Raw genomic sequence first — 12,279 nt, 5'->3', positions numbered from 1 at the left:
AAGCATGGAGCCCACTCATCTTAGCTCACCATCACCGCTGCTGTTGTGTCCTGGATGCTGTTGTCAGCAGACGGTGCAATAGGACTTCTAACCGTCGTCATCCAGAGCTTCCACTACAACTCTGCTCTCCTGCTCTTGTAAATGATCTCAGTCTCAATAGCAAATTTCTACAAGTTGTCAGAAATCTGCGTGGTGCTAACCATCATCATCCACCGCTTCTGCTGCAACTCTGCTTTCCTGCAGACGCCATACCATGGCAAGCATGGAGTTTGCTCAGCTCACCGTCACCGCTGCTGTTGTGAGCATTGTAAACACCTCATGCATTACCCTGGAATATATGCAGAACCAGGCTAAGAAACACCAGCACGAGGAGGATTTTGATGAGGACATGGACATAGATGTTCCTGAAAGCATGGGCTGTGGCAATTGGGACTCATGGTGGCACTGGGGCTGGTTGATACAGTGGAATGCCGATTCTGGGCCAGGCAAACAAGCACAGACTGGTGGGACCGCATAGTGTTGCAGGTATGGGATGAGTCACAGTGGCTGCGAAACTTTGGCATGCGTAAGGCCACTTACCTGGAACTCTGTGAGTTGCTTTCCTCCCACCCTGAAGCGCAGGAATACCAAGATGAGAGCTGCCCTGACAGTTGAGAAGCGAGTGGCGATAGCCCTATGGAAGCTTGCGATGCCTGACTGCTACCGGTCAACCGGGAATCAATTTGGAGTGGGCAAATCTACTGTGGCAGCTGCTGTGATCCAGGTAGCCAATGCAGTCGTTGACGTTCTGTTATCAAGGGTAGTGACTCTGGGAAATGTGCAGGTCATACTGGATGGCTTTGCTGCAATGGGGTTCCCTAACTGTGGTGAGGTGATAGACGGAACGCATATCCCCATCTTGGCACCAGACCACCTTGCCAATCAGTACATAAACTATAAGGGTTACTTCTCAATGGTGCTGCAAGCACTGGTGGATCACATGAGACGTTTCACCAACATCAACGTGGGATGGCCGGGAAAGGTGCATGACGCTTGCATCTTTAGGAACTCCGGGCTGTTCGAGCAGCTGCAAGAAGGGACTTACTTCCCAGACCAGAAAATTACCATTGAGGATGTTGAAATGCCAATAGTTATCCTTGGGGACTCAGCCTACCCCTTGCTCCCATGGCTCATGAAGCCTTACACAGGCAGCCTGGACAGTAGCAAGGAGCAGTTCAACTATAGGCTGAGCAAGTGCAGAATGATGGTAGAATGTGCCTTTGGACGTTTAAAAGCTTGCTGGTGCTGTTTGCTGACTAGGTCAGACCTCAGCGCAACCAACATTCCCATTGTTATTGCTGCTTGCTGTGTGCTCCATAATATCTGTGAGAGTAAGGGGGAGACATTTATGGCGGGGCGGGAGGTTGAGGCATATCGCCTGGCATCTGATTATGAGCAGCCAGACACCAGGGCGATTAGAAGAGAACAGCAAGGCGCGCTGCACATCAGAGAGGCTTTGAAAACCAGTTTCATGACTGGCCAGGCTTCAGTGTGACAGCTGTGTGTGTTTCTTTATTTGAAAGGAGGAAGCCAACCACTCTTCCCCCTTTGAAATAAAGTAACTATTGTTTTGAAACCATGCATTCTTTCTTTATTAATTAAAAAAAAAAAAAAAAGAGATAACGGACAAGGTAGCCCGGGTAGGGTGGGAGAGGAGGGAAGGACAAGGCCACGTTGTTTATTGCCTACACTACAGATCAGACTGCTTGAATGACAGCCTTCTGTTGTGTGGGCCATCCTCTGGAGTGAAATGGCTGGGTGCTTGGAGCCTCCTCCCCCCACCCCGCATCTGGGTGAGAAGGCTATGGAACATGAGAAGGAGGGTAGGTGGTTATACAGTGGATGCAGTGGGGGGGGTCTGTGCTCTTGTTGGCTTTCCTGCAACTCCAACACATGCTTCATCATGTCTGTTTGCTCCCCCAGCAGATGCTTCAGCATGTCCGTTTGCTCCCTCATTAGCCTCAGCATCGCATCCCGCCTCTGCTCTTCGTGCTCACTCGATTCTTTCCTGGCCTCTGCCACTGAATGCCTCCATGCATTGAGCTGTGCCCTATCAGTGCGGGAGAACTGCATCAGTTCAGAAAACATGTCATCATTAGTGCATTTTTTCACCTTCTAATCTGCCATAACCGCAGAGACGGAGATGATGGGGGAGCATAGAAACATTTGCGCCTGGGGGAAGATAAAAAGGGAGAGTAAAATTGGGTTGGCTTTGTACACCTTCATAATAAGTGGGAATGTTTTCAAACTGCAGCGCCCTCCTTTCCCAGGGCAAGCAATGGGTTGGGTTTCACATTTAAAAGGAGGGGGTGCAGTATTCGGGTAGATGTTCAGCACACACCTACCCCCACCCCACCGCATGGCTATTCTCTGGAATGATCCCTTAGCCCCTCCCCCTGCCACGTGGCTATTCTCTGGGATGATCCCCTCTCCCCTCCCCGTGCCTCGTGGCTGTTCTCCGGGATGATCCCTTTTAGCCAAGCACAAACAGCCCAGCATGAACGGGGTCCTTTTACTGTTCCCTTACAAAAATTCCCCTATTTCAACCAGGTGACCATGAACACTATTGCTTTTAAACCCTGTACTATAGTTACAAATGTGCATTCACTAGAGGTGCCTTCTCCAGCTTCAGGGTCGGGGATCCCGCCTTGGGATGGTATTGGCTCCAGGGTGATTAAAAGTTCCTGGCTGCCAGGAGAATGGATTCACCGCTTGCCTGCTGCACATTCTCCTCCTCCTCCTCCTCCTCCTCTTCCTCATCCGCAAAATCCTCCTCCATGTTCTGTGAGATTCCCCCCTTGCAGGTGTCTATGGACAGTGGTGGGATAGTGATAGAGTCCCCCACTAGAATGGCATGCAGCTGTTCATAGAAGCGGCATGTGTGGGGCTCTGACCCAGAGCGACTGTTTTGATTCCTTTGTATTTTGGTAGGCTTGCCTGAGCTCCTTACCTTTCACATGACACTGCTGTATATCCCTGGTGTATCCTGTCCAACATGCTCTCTGAGATTTTGGCAAATTTATTTGCATTTCTTCTTTTGCATCGGAGTTCTGCGTGCACAGATTCTTCTCCCCATACAGCAATCCGTTCCAGTGTCTCCCTTTCGGAGCTTGTTTGCAATTCTGGGACTGCATGGTCACCTGTGCTGCTGAGTGCTGCTGGGCTCGCCACGCTGACCAAACAGGAAATGAAATTCAAAAGTTCTCAGGGCTTTTCCTGTGTACCTGGCTAGTGCATCAGAGTTCAAAGCGCTGTCCAGAGCGGTCACAATGAAACACTCTGGGATAGGTCCTGGAGGCCAATACCATCGATTTGCATCTGCACTACCCCAAAGTCGACCCAGCAAGGTTGATTTTAGCACTACTCCCCTCGCCGGGGAGGAGTACAAAAGTCGGTTTTAAGAGCCCTTTAGGTCAATGGAATGGGGTTGGTTGTGTGGACCTAAATCGATCTAATGTGGCTAAATTTGACCTAACCCCATAGTGTAGACTAGGCCGTAGAAAAAAATGGAGGCAGGAAGCAGTATTTCAAAAACTAGAGTGGTTGCTGTGGCATAAAATAATTGTAAGTTGCCTAGAGTAGCCTGGAATTCAGAGATTTCTCCAGTGTATTAAAAACGTATATTCAAAAAGCTTTGTAACCAAACATAGCAACCCTCATGCTGTGGGTCTAATTTTCCCAGCAGGGGGAGATTGCTTGGAAGAGGATAAGTTGTTGTTTATAATTTATGTAGGATAAAGGATAATTATTTAGATATGCTGCATAGCACAGGGAGCCTTGCCCATTAGTAGGGCCCTGCCAAATTCATGGCCATGAAAAATGCATTGTGGACCGTGAAATCTGGTCTCCCCCTGTGAAATCTGGTCTTTTGTGTGCTTTTACCCTATACTATACAGATTTCACAGGGGAGATCAACCTTTCTCAAATTGGGGGTTTGTGGCCCAACAGGAAGATACAGTCGGGTCACAAGGTTATTTTAGGGTGGTCATGTTATTGCCATCCTTACATCTATGCTGCCTTCAGAGCTAGGTGGCTGGAGAGCAGCAGCTGTTGGCTGGGCACCTAGCTCTGAAGGCAGTGTCCCGCCAGCAGCAGCACAGAAGTAAGGGTGGCAATACCACATCATCCCACCCTTACTTCTGCCCTGCTGCCTTCAGAGGTGGGTGGCCGGAGAGTGGCGGTTGCTGACTGAGGGCCCAGCTCTCCAGGCAGCAGCACAGAAGTAAGGGTGGCAATACAATACCATGCCATCCTTACTTCTGTGCTGCTGCTGGCAGCAGCTCTGCCTTCAGAGCTGGGCTCCTGGCCAGTAGCCACCGCTCTCCAGCTGCCCAGCTCTGAAGGCAGTGCCGCCACCAGCAGCAGCGCAGAAGTAAGGGTAGCCATACTGCACCCCCCACACACAATAACCTTGCGATCCTGACCCTCCCCTCAACTTGCTTTTGGGTCAGGAGGACTGCTACAATTATAACACTGTGAAATTTCAGATTTAAATAGCTGAAATAATGTAATTTACTATTTTTTAAATCCTATGCCCGTGAAATTGACCAAATGGACCATGAATTTGATAGGGCCCTACCCATTAGCTTCTCAGAAACAGTTTAGAACTAGCTTATTCTTTATACCAGTTCCTAACAGATATAGATGATAAGCAATATTCTATTTAAGTACACACTTACCATGCGATGTGTACCAGCCATTGTCTGAGTAGTACCTTATTCTGCCAATTATCAGAGGGGTAGCCGTGTTAGTCTGGTTCTGTAGAAGCAGCAAAGAATCCTGTGGCACCTTATAGACTAACAGACGTTTTGCAGCATGAGCTTTCGTGGGTGAATACCCACTTCTTCGGATGCAAGTCTTGCATCCGAAGAAGTGGGTATTCACCCACGAAAGCTCATGCTGCAAAACGTCTGTTAGTCTATATTCTGCCAATAGTACTACTGAAATCAACAGTGTGAGCAAAGATGGCAGAATCTGGTCCATTATGATTAACATAAACAGAAGAAGAGACTTGAAAATCAAAAACAAAAAGACCGTGGATAAAAAATTTTGTATTCTGTTTGTTTCAGAAAGGGAAATGTACATTCTAAAGTATGAATATGGTTATTCTAAAGTGTGAAATATATGTATTGGGAGATGAGGGAAATCTTGTGCTTCAAAATTTAGCTGCTGTTAGTAATTTGTATGTTTGTTTGCACTGTAGGTAGCTGACCAGCAGGCAGCCATGTTTGGAGAATGCTGCTTTCATGCAGGAGATGTTAAACTTACCATGGGAACGGGTATCTTTTGGGACGTTAACACTGGGAACCATCTTCATACACCTAGTGCAGGTAAGTTTTGTCATTTAAAAATGTTTTATGGTTTTTGACCTGTTTTTTAAAGGTGACTGCAAAAGAGATAAAAGTAGGTTTTGTGTCCATTTTTTGCTGCTTTTGGATGTATAAATAAGGAATGAAAGGCATTTTCATCTTCGAGTATTGTCCCTATGGGTGCCCCACTCTAGGTGTCCTTGCACCCACTGCACCTTCAGTCAGAGATTTCTCATAGCAGTGTCTGTTCAGCCCACACATGCATGTTACTTTGTCGTGTGCCCCATGCTGTTGCTATATAGCACTGCATGGCTGACTATCCTCAGTTCCTTCTCAACCACCCCAGCTTGAGATGGAGCCTTAGCTAGTTGTCCAAGTTGAGTTTTGCCCCAACTGTGTTCTCTTAGCTTTTGTTGTTACTTTATTGTAGTAGTTAGTACTTAGTAATAGTTGTATTAGTTGGTTTTTTTTAAACAAAGAAACAAGCTTTTAGATATATAGCTTTTTAGATATTTCCTTTTCTCCACCAAGGTTTTGCCCTTTCCAAGGGTATGCCCCATTTTCCCGGATTCAAGCATTGCCTGTTGTGCCATGTTGGAATCCGGATGAGCGATGGATATTCCCATTGCATCCCTTGTCTTGGGGGAAACATGTATTTCCCAAAAGTGCAACTTCTGTCTGGCATTAAAATCTAGAGACAGAAAGAACAGGGAAATAAAATTTCAACTCCTTAAAATGGAGAGCTTGCGTCCAGCCTCTGATGCAGGCCAGGAGTGCCCCCCATATACCAGTCTCTGAGTAAGTCAGCTGCCTCTTCAGTCTCTGAGCCACACTCCTTAAGGGTATCTAAGGGGAAGATCAAGTTTTTTCTCAAGATTCCTTTCAAGTCTTCCAAAGACAGTTCCCTGAGTTCACCAGGTAGGGAATATACCTCAAAGAAGTCTAAGTCATCAGCTCCCATTGGTCTCCAACATGGTACCCACAAGGCTGCTGGTTCCTTAGGCACCGAGAGCTCTGCTAAGCATATAGACCCTAAAATATCGGGCTCTGAGAGACAATCGGTACCCACAGGAGACCACGGCATCAAGAAGAGCTCTGAAGTGGTACTGAAAAAGACAGCTTGAGATCTGTCTGGATTCCCCCCCAGAGTGTTTGAAACTCAGGGTACGGTCAGCTCCTTTGGCTACTGTTACTTTAGCTCATGCCCAGGACATGGTACTGACAGATCTCTGGACTCACCTGTCTGGTACATATGCTAGTACTCTGCACTTCTCCAGTACCAAGAGCCTCCAGTTCTTCTTCGAGGAACCAGCAGCCTGGTGGGTACCATGTGCGGTGTGTGGTTGCTGGTGAGAATATGCTTAAGGTTGGCGGGTTGTCTGTGGGCGAGGACTGGCCTGCTTCCCAAGGTCTGTGAAAGCGAGGGATCATTGTCCAGGATGGGTTGTAAATCACTGATGATGTGTTGGATGTGATGATGTGTTGGAGAGAGTTAAGCTGAGGACTGTAGGTGATGGCCAGTGGAGTTCTGTTGGTTTCTTTCTTGGGCTTGTCTTGCAGCAGGAGGCTTCTGGGTACACGTCTGGCTCTGTTGATTTGTTTCCTTATTTCCTCGTGTGGGTATCTTAGTTTTGAGAATGCTTGGTGAAGATCTTGTAGGCGTTGGTCTCTGTCTGAGGGGTTGGAGCAAATGCTCCTCAGCGCTTGGCTGTAGACCAGGGGTAGGCAACCTATGGCACGGTTGCCAAAGGCGGCACGCGAGCTGATTTTCAGTGGCACTCACACTGCCTGGGTCATGGCCACCGGTCCGGGGGGCTCTGCATTTTAATTTAATTTTAAATGAAGCTGCTTATACATTTTAAAAACCTTATTTACTTTACGTACAACAATAGTTTAGTTATACATCATAGACTTATAGAAAGAGACCTTCTAAAAAAGTTAAAATGTATTACTGGCACACAAAATAAATTAGAGTGAATACCGTATTGTTCCGAGTATAGGCCGCTCCTGATTATAAGCCGCACCCTTAAAGTTTGGTGCTATTTTTAAAAAAATAAATTTTTAACTTTTTTAACAAAGAAAATATACACATTAGTAGAACGACTGCATTTTTTTGTTTTTTTTGTTTGCTGCTCTGGCTGCCCTATAGGGTGCGGAGGAGGGGAGCGCCCTGCAGCAAATTCCACAGGGCAGCCCGTGTCCTTCCCTCCCTGACGACCGGCGCAGCGCGGAGCCCTCCCGGAAGACAGCACGGCAATTGGGGCCGTGGGGTGAGCTCCCCGCTGAAGTGCTGGCCGCCCCCCTTCTCTCTCCCCCCGCTCCCCCTGGCCGCCTCCCTCTCCCTCCCCCCAACTAGACCAGGCGTCCACTCTGTAGCACAGGGAGTCCCCCTGCACCCTGGGTCTGGCCGCCCTGTAGGGTTTTTTGTTTTGTTTTTTCCCCTGCTTTGCCAGCCGTGCTGTTTTCCCCCTCTTCTCCTCCTTTGCCGCTCCAGCCATGGTTTTTTTTCTTTTCTCCCCCCCGCTTTACCGGTTTGTTTTTTTTTTACACTGACGGGTTTTTTTTTTTACACCTGCTTTCCCGCTTCAGCTGCACCGTTTTTGTTCCCCGCCACCGCCTTACTGCTCCCGCTGCACCAAGTTTTTTTGTTGTTGTTTCTCCCCCCCTTGCAGTTTCAGCCGCGCAATTTTTCGTGCCCACCCCCCACCCCCCTGCACTAGCCGCACTTTTTTTTCCCCTGCTTTGCCGCTCTGGGATTTGAAGGGCTCTGGGCTCCCCGCCGCGGCGGGCAGCCCAGAGCCCTCTGAGTCCCCGCCGCGGCTGGGATTTAAAAGGCTCTGGGCTCCCCGCCGCGGCGGGCAGCCCAGAGCCCTCTGATTCCCCGCCGCGGCTGGGATTTAAACGGCTCTGGGCTCCCCGCTGCGGCGGGCAGCCCAGAGCCCTCTGAGTCCCCGCCGCGGCTGGGATTTAAAAGGCTCTGGGCTCCCCGCCGCGGCGGGCAGCCCAGAGCCCTCTGAGTCCCCGCCGCGGCTGGGATTTGAAGGGCTCTGGGCTCCCCGCCGCGGCGGGCCGCCCAGAGCGCTCTGAGTCCCCGCCGCGGCTGGGATTTGAAGGGCTCTGGGCTCCCCGCCGCGGCGGGCAGCCCAGAGCGCTCTGATTCCCGGCCGCGGCTGGGATTTGAAGTTTTTTTTTTTCCCCCCAAGTTCCTGATTATAGGCCGCACCCCTAATTTAAAGATTATAGGCCGCACCCCTAATTTAATTAGGGGAAAAAAGTGCGGCCTATACTCGGGACAATACGGTAAATGAAGACTCAGCACACCACTTCTGAAAGGTTGCCAACCCCTGCAGTAGACAATGGATTGTGTGGTGTGCCCAGGATGGAAGCTGGAGGCATGAAGGTAGGCATTGCGATCGGGGTGGTTTCAGTATAGGGTGGTGGTAACATGACCATCACTTATTTGTGCCGTGGTGTCTCGGAAGTGGACCTCCCGTGTAGATTGGTCCAGGCTGAGGTTGACGGTGGGGTGGAAGCTGTTGAAATCGTGGTGGAATTCTTCCAGAGTCTCCTTCCCATGGGTCCAGATGATGAAGAGGTCATCAACGTAGTGTAGGTAGAGAAGGGGCATGAGTGGACGAGAGCTGAGGAAGCATTGTTCCAGGTTAGCCATAAAAATGTTGGCATATTGTGAGGCCATGCGGCTGCCCATAGCGGTGCCACTGGTCTGGAGGTATATATTGTCACCAAATTTGAAATAATTGTGCTTGAGGATAAAGTCACAAAGCTCAGCAACCAGTTGTGCTGTATCATAGAATCATAGACTATCAGGGTTGGAAGGGACCTCAGGAGGTCATCTAGTCCAACCCCCTGCTCAAAGCAGGACCAATTCCCAACTAAATCATCCCAGCCAGGACTTTGTCAAGCCTGACCTTAAAAACCTCTAAGGAAGGAGATTCCACCACCTTCCTAGGTAACCCATTCCAGTGCTTCACCACTCTCTCAGTGAAAAAGTTTTTCCTAATATCCAACCTAAACCTCCCCCACTGCAACTTGAGACCATTACTCCTTGTTCTGTTATCAGGTACCACTGAGAACAGTCTAGATCCATCCTCTTTGGAACCCCCTTTCAGATAGTTGAAAGCAGCTATCAAATCCCCCCTCATTCTTCTCTTCTGCAGACTAAACAATCCCAGTTCCCTCAGCCTCTCCTCATAAATCATGTGCTCCAGCTCCTTAATCATTTTTGTTGCCCTCCGCTGGACTCTTTCCAATTTTTCAACATCCTTCTTGTAGTGTGGGACCCAAAACTGGACACAGTACTCCAGATGAGGCCTCACCAATGTCGAATAGAGGGGAATGATCACTTCCCTCAATCTGCTGGCAATGCCCTACTTATACAGCCCAAAACGTTGTTAGCCTTCTTGGCAACAAGGGCACACTGTTTATTCATATCCAGCTTCTTGTCCACAGTAACCCCTAGGTCCTTTTCTGCAGAACTGCTTCCTAGCCATTCGGTCCCTAGTCTGTAACAGTGGATGGGATTCTTCTGTCCTAAGTGCAGGACTCTGCACTTATCCTTGTTGAACCTCATCAGGTTTCTTTTGGCCCAGTCCTGTAATTTGTCTAGGTCCCTCTGTATCCTATCCCTACCCTCCAGCGTATCTACTACTCCTCCAAGTTTAGTGTCATCTGCAAACTTACTGAGAGTGCAGTCCACACCATCCTTCAGATCATTAATGAAGATATTGAACAAAACCGGCCCCAGGACCGACCCTTGGGGCACTCCACTTGAAACCAGCTGCCAACTAGACATGGAGCCATTGATCACTACCTGTTGAGCCCGATGATCTAGCCAGCTTTCTATCCACCTTATAGTCCAATCATCCAGGCCATACTTCTTTCACTTGCTGGCAAGAATACTGTCATCATCAGGGATACTGTTCCTGACAGCTTGTATTCCATCTGTGTGTGGGATGTTTGTGTAGAGAGCCTCCACATCCATGGTGGCTAGGATGGTGTTTTCTGGAAGATCACCAATGCATTGTAGTTTTCTCAGGAAATCAGTGGTGTCACGGAGATAGCTGGGAGTGCTGGTGGTGTGTAGGGTCTTAGTAAAGAGTCCATTTTAGTTATAGATGTGTCCGTCTTGCTTCTGAAAGAAGCTGAATTAGGGAAATAGAGGCTTAAGACATTGCTGATCAAAGATGATTGAGTGTGCTTAATTTTTATTGTACCCACCAAAGAGAAGTCTGACTAGCAGAGATAAAAAGATGAAAATGAGACTGATGAAGTTTCTAAACTAATGCTTGTATATTCCTCCTTCAGTGAAAGTCAGCTACAGAGGCTTGTCATAGAAGAGGTCTCAATTTAACTTGCAGTGCTGAGTCAACGATATATTGGATGAAGGGGTTGATGATCCCTGTTGTGAGTCATCAAGAAAGTTTTTCCTAAACTGGGTTTGAAATTAACATCTCAGATGCTGATTTATGAATTTATGGTCGTTCTCAACCTGCTAGTCCCTTCTTTTGATGAAGTCTGAAACAAGAAATAGTGACTCCCAAGTTTCCCCTTTGTATTCAGGAAGACAGTTTTCAAATATTTTGATGAATGGTTCTACTTTGTTTATACTGTGCATGGACAGAACATTCATATTCTGTCCCCAGAGAGGAATCGTTCAGCTCAACTAAGCATCCAGAAATGTCAGCAAAATATGTTGTTTGCCATCTGCCATGAATTACTGAATCCATCAGCAAGGGGAGATTGTCGATAATTCTGAACCCTTGCTCTTAATTTGAAAAGCTGAGTGGTGCTTTATTTCTTGAGAATTGCCTCATTTCTGTGTGAAATAGTTGCTGGTGAAAGAAGCATGTCATTAGAGGAGTGCAAAAATTAAAAAATTCACTGGATGATCTTTGATGACATTCACTACTTAACAGCTTTATGAAACATCTGATGAAGATTTTCAGACACCTTCTTAATAGCAGGAGCTTGGCTATATATGAAATAGTGAAATCATTAGGTGCAGAGTTTTGAATTTGTGTGATCAGGATGCAGTTGTCACCTGTTGTTGGAGTGGCTGCATTTGTGCAGATTATAACGTTATAGAAGTGATTTGTAATAATTCCCACTCCATGTGCAAATCTTTGACTGTTCCCTGAGTTGTCTCAAATACTTCACCTGATGTGTGTTCTGGCACACCTTTACAGATGAGTGAGTCTTTTTCAATTGAACAGTCACTCAGCCACCTCACAGAGTAAAAGCTATGCAATATCAGAGACACCAGGTGAGTTGCTAAGTAGACATATTCCCTCAATTTTGAAAGTAGCTGCTCTCTGACATCCTCATTTGTATCACTAATAAAGTGTGAAACAGTGTAGTTTGACAAAGTCACTGTTTGCAGTTTGGTGATTGCTTGAAGACCTTCATCATTTGAAACCATGTCTCTTGGAAAGTGTAGCAGAGTGATGACCTGCTCCAGCCCTGACAGAGGGTTGGAGCCAGCCCTGGGAGCGGGCTGGCAGGCTGGGAGAACAGCCCAGGCTGAGTGGGGAAACAGCCGCAGCTGTGGCCATGCCCCAAATGGACTCAGCCAGCCTGTATAAAGAGGCTGTGAGCCAGGAGCTCAGCAGTCTCCCTCTGGCTGTAGAGGAAGATGGGCCTGACTGCAGGGAGCTAGAGACGGGGTACCTGAGTGAAGCAGGGCTAGGGAAAGGCGGAGGAGCCGGGGAGCTCCAGCCTGGAAAGCCCCAGGCTGTGGCCTAGCAGAAGGCAAATAGGTACTGGGGGTTGCAGAGGGCAGCCCAGGGGTGAGTCCAAACCTCTACACATGGTGGAGAATGCGGGCATGAGCAGTCCACCACTGACACAAGGGGAAGAACGAAGCCTAGGCAGATCGTGCCACATTGCGAGACTGAGAGGAGATGGTGGAGAA

The 12,279-nt window shown here is 48.2% G+C and overlaps 1 protein-coding gene across 2 annotated transcripts in view; it reads left to right on the top strand.

The window, feature by feature from the left end:
* The window catches only part of GK5 (glycerol kinase 5), an 85,832-nt gene that overhangs the window by 42,083 nt on the left and 31,470 nt on the right, over positions 1 to 12,279 (top strand). For both annotated transcript variants that reach the window (XM_045030531.1, XM_045030532.1), the window contains one exon: positions 5,243 to 5,369. In XM_045030531.1, coding sequence (XP_044886466.1) covers positions 5,243 to 5,369 — 127 coding nt within the window. The remainder of the gene's footprint in view (positions 1 to 5,242; positions 5,370 to 12,279) is intronic.

Source organism: Mauremys mutica, chromosome 9, assembly GCF_020497125.1.
Source record: "Mauremys mutica isolate MM-2020 ecotype Southern chromosome 9, ASM2049712v1, whole genome shotgun sequence".
NCBI classification, from domain to species: domain Eukaryota; kingdom Metazoa; phylum Chordata; order Testudines; family Geoemydidae; genus Mauremys; species Mauremys mutica.
This window is presented reverse-complemented; position numbering and strand designations above follow the sequence as displayed.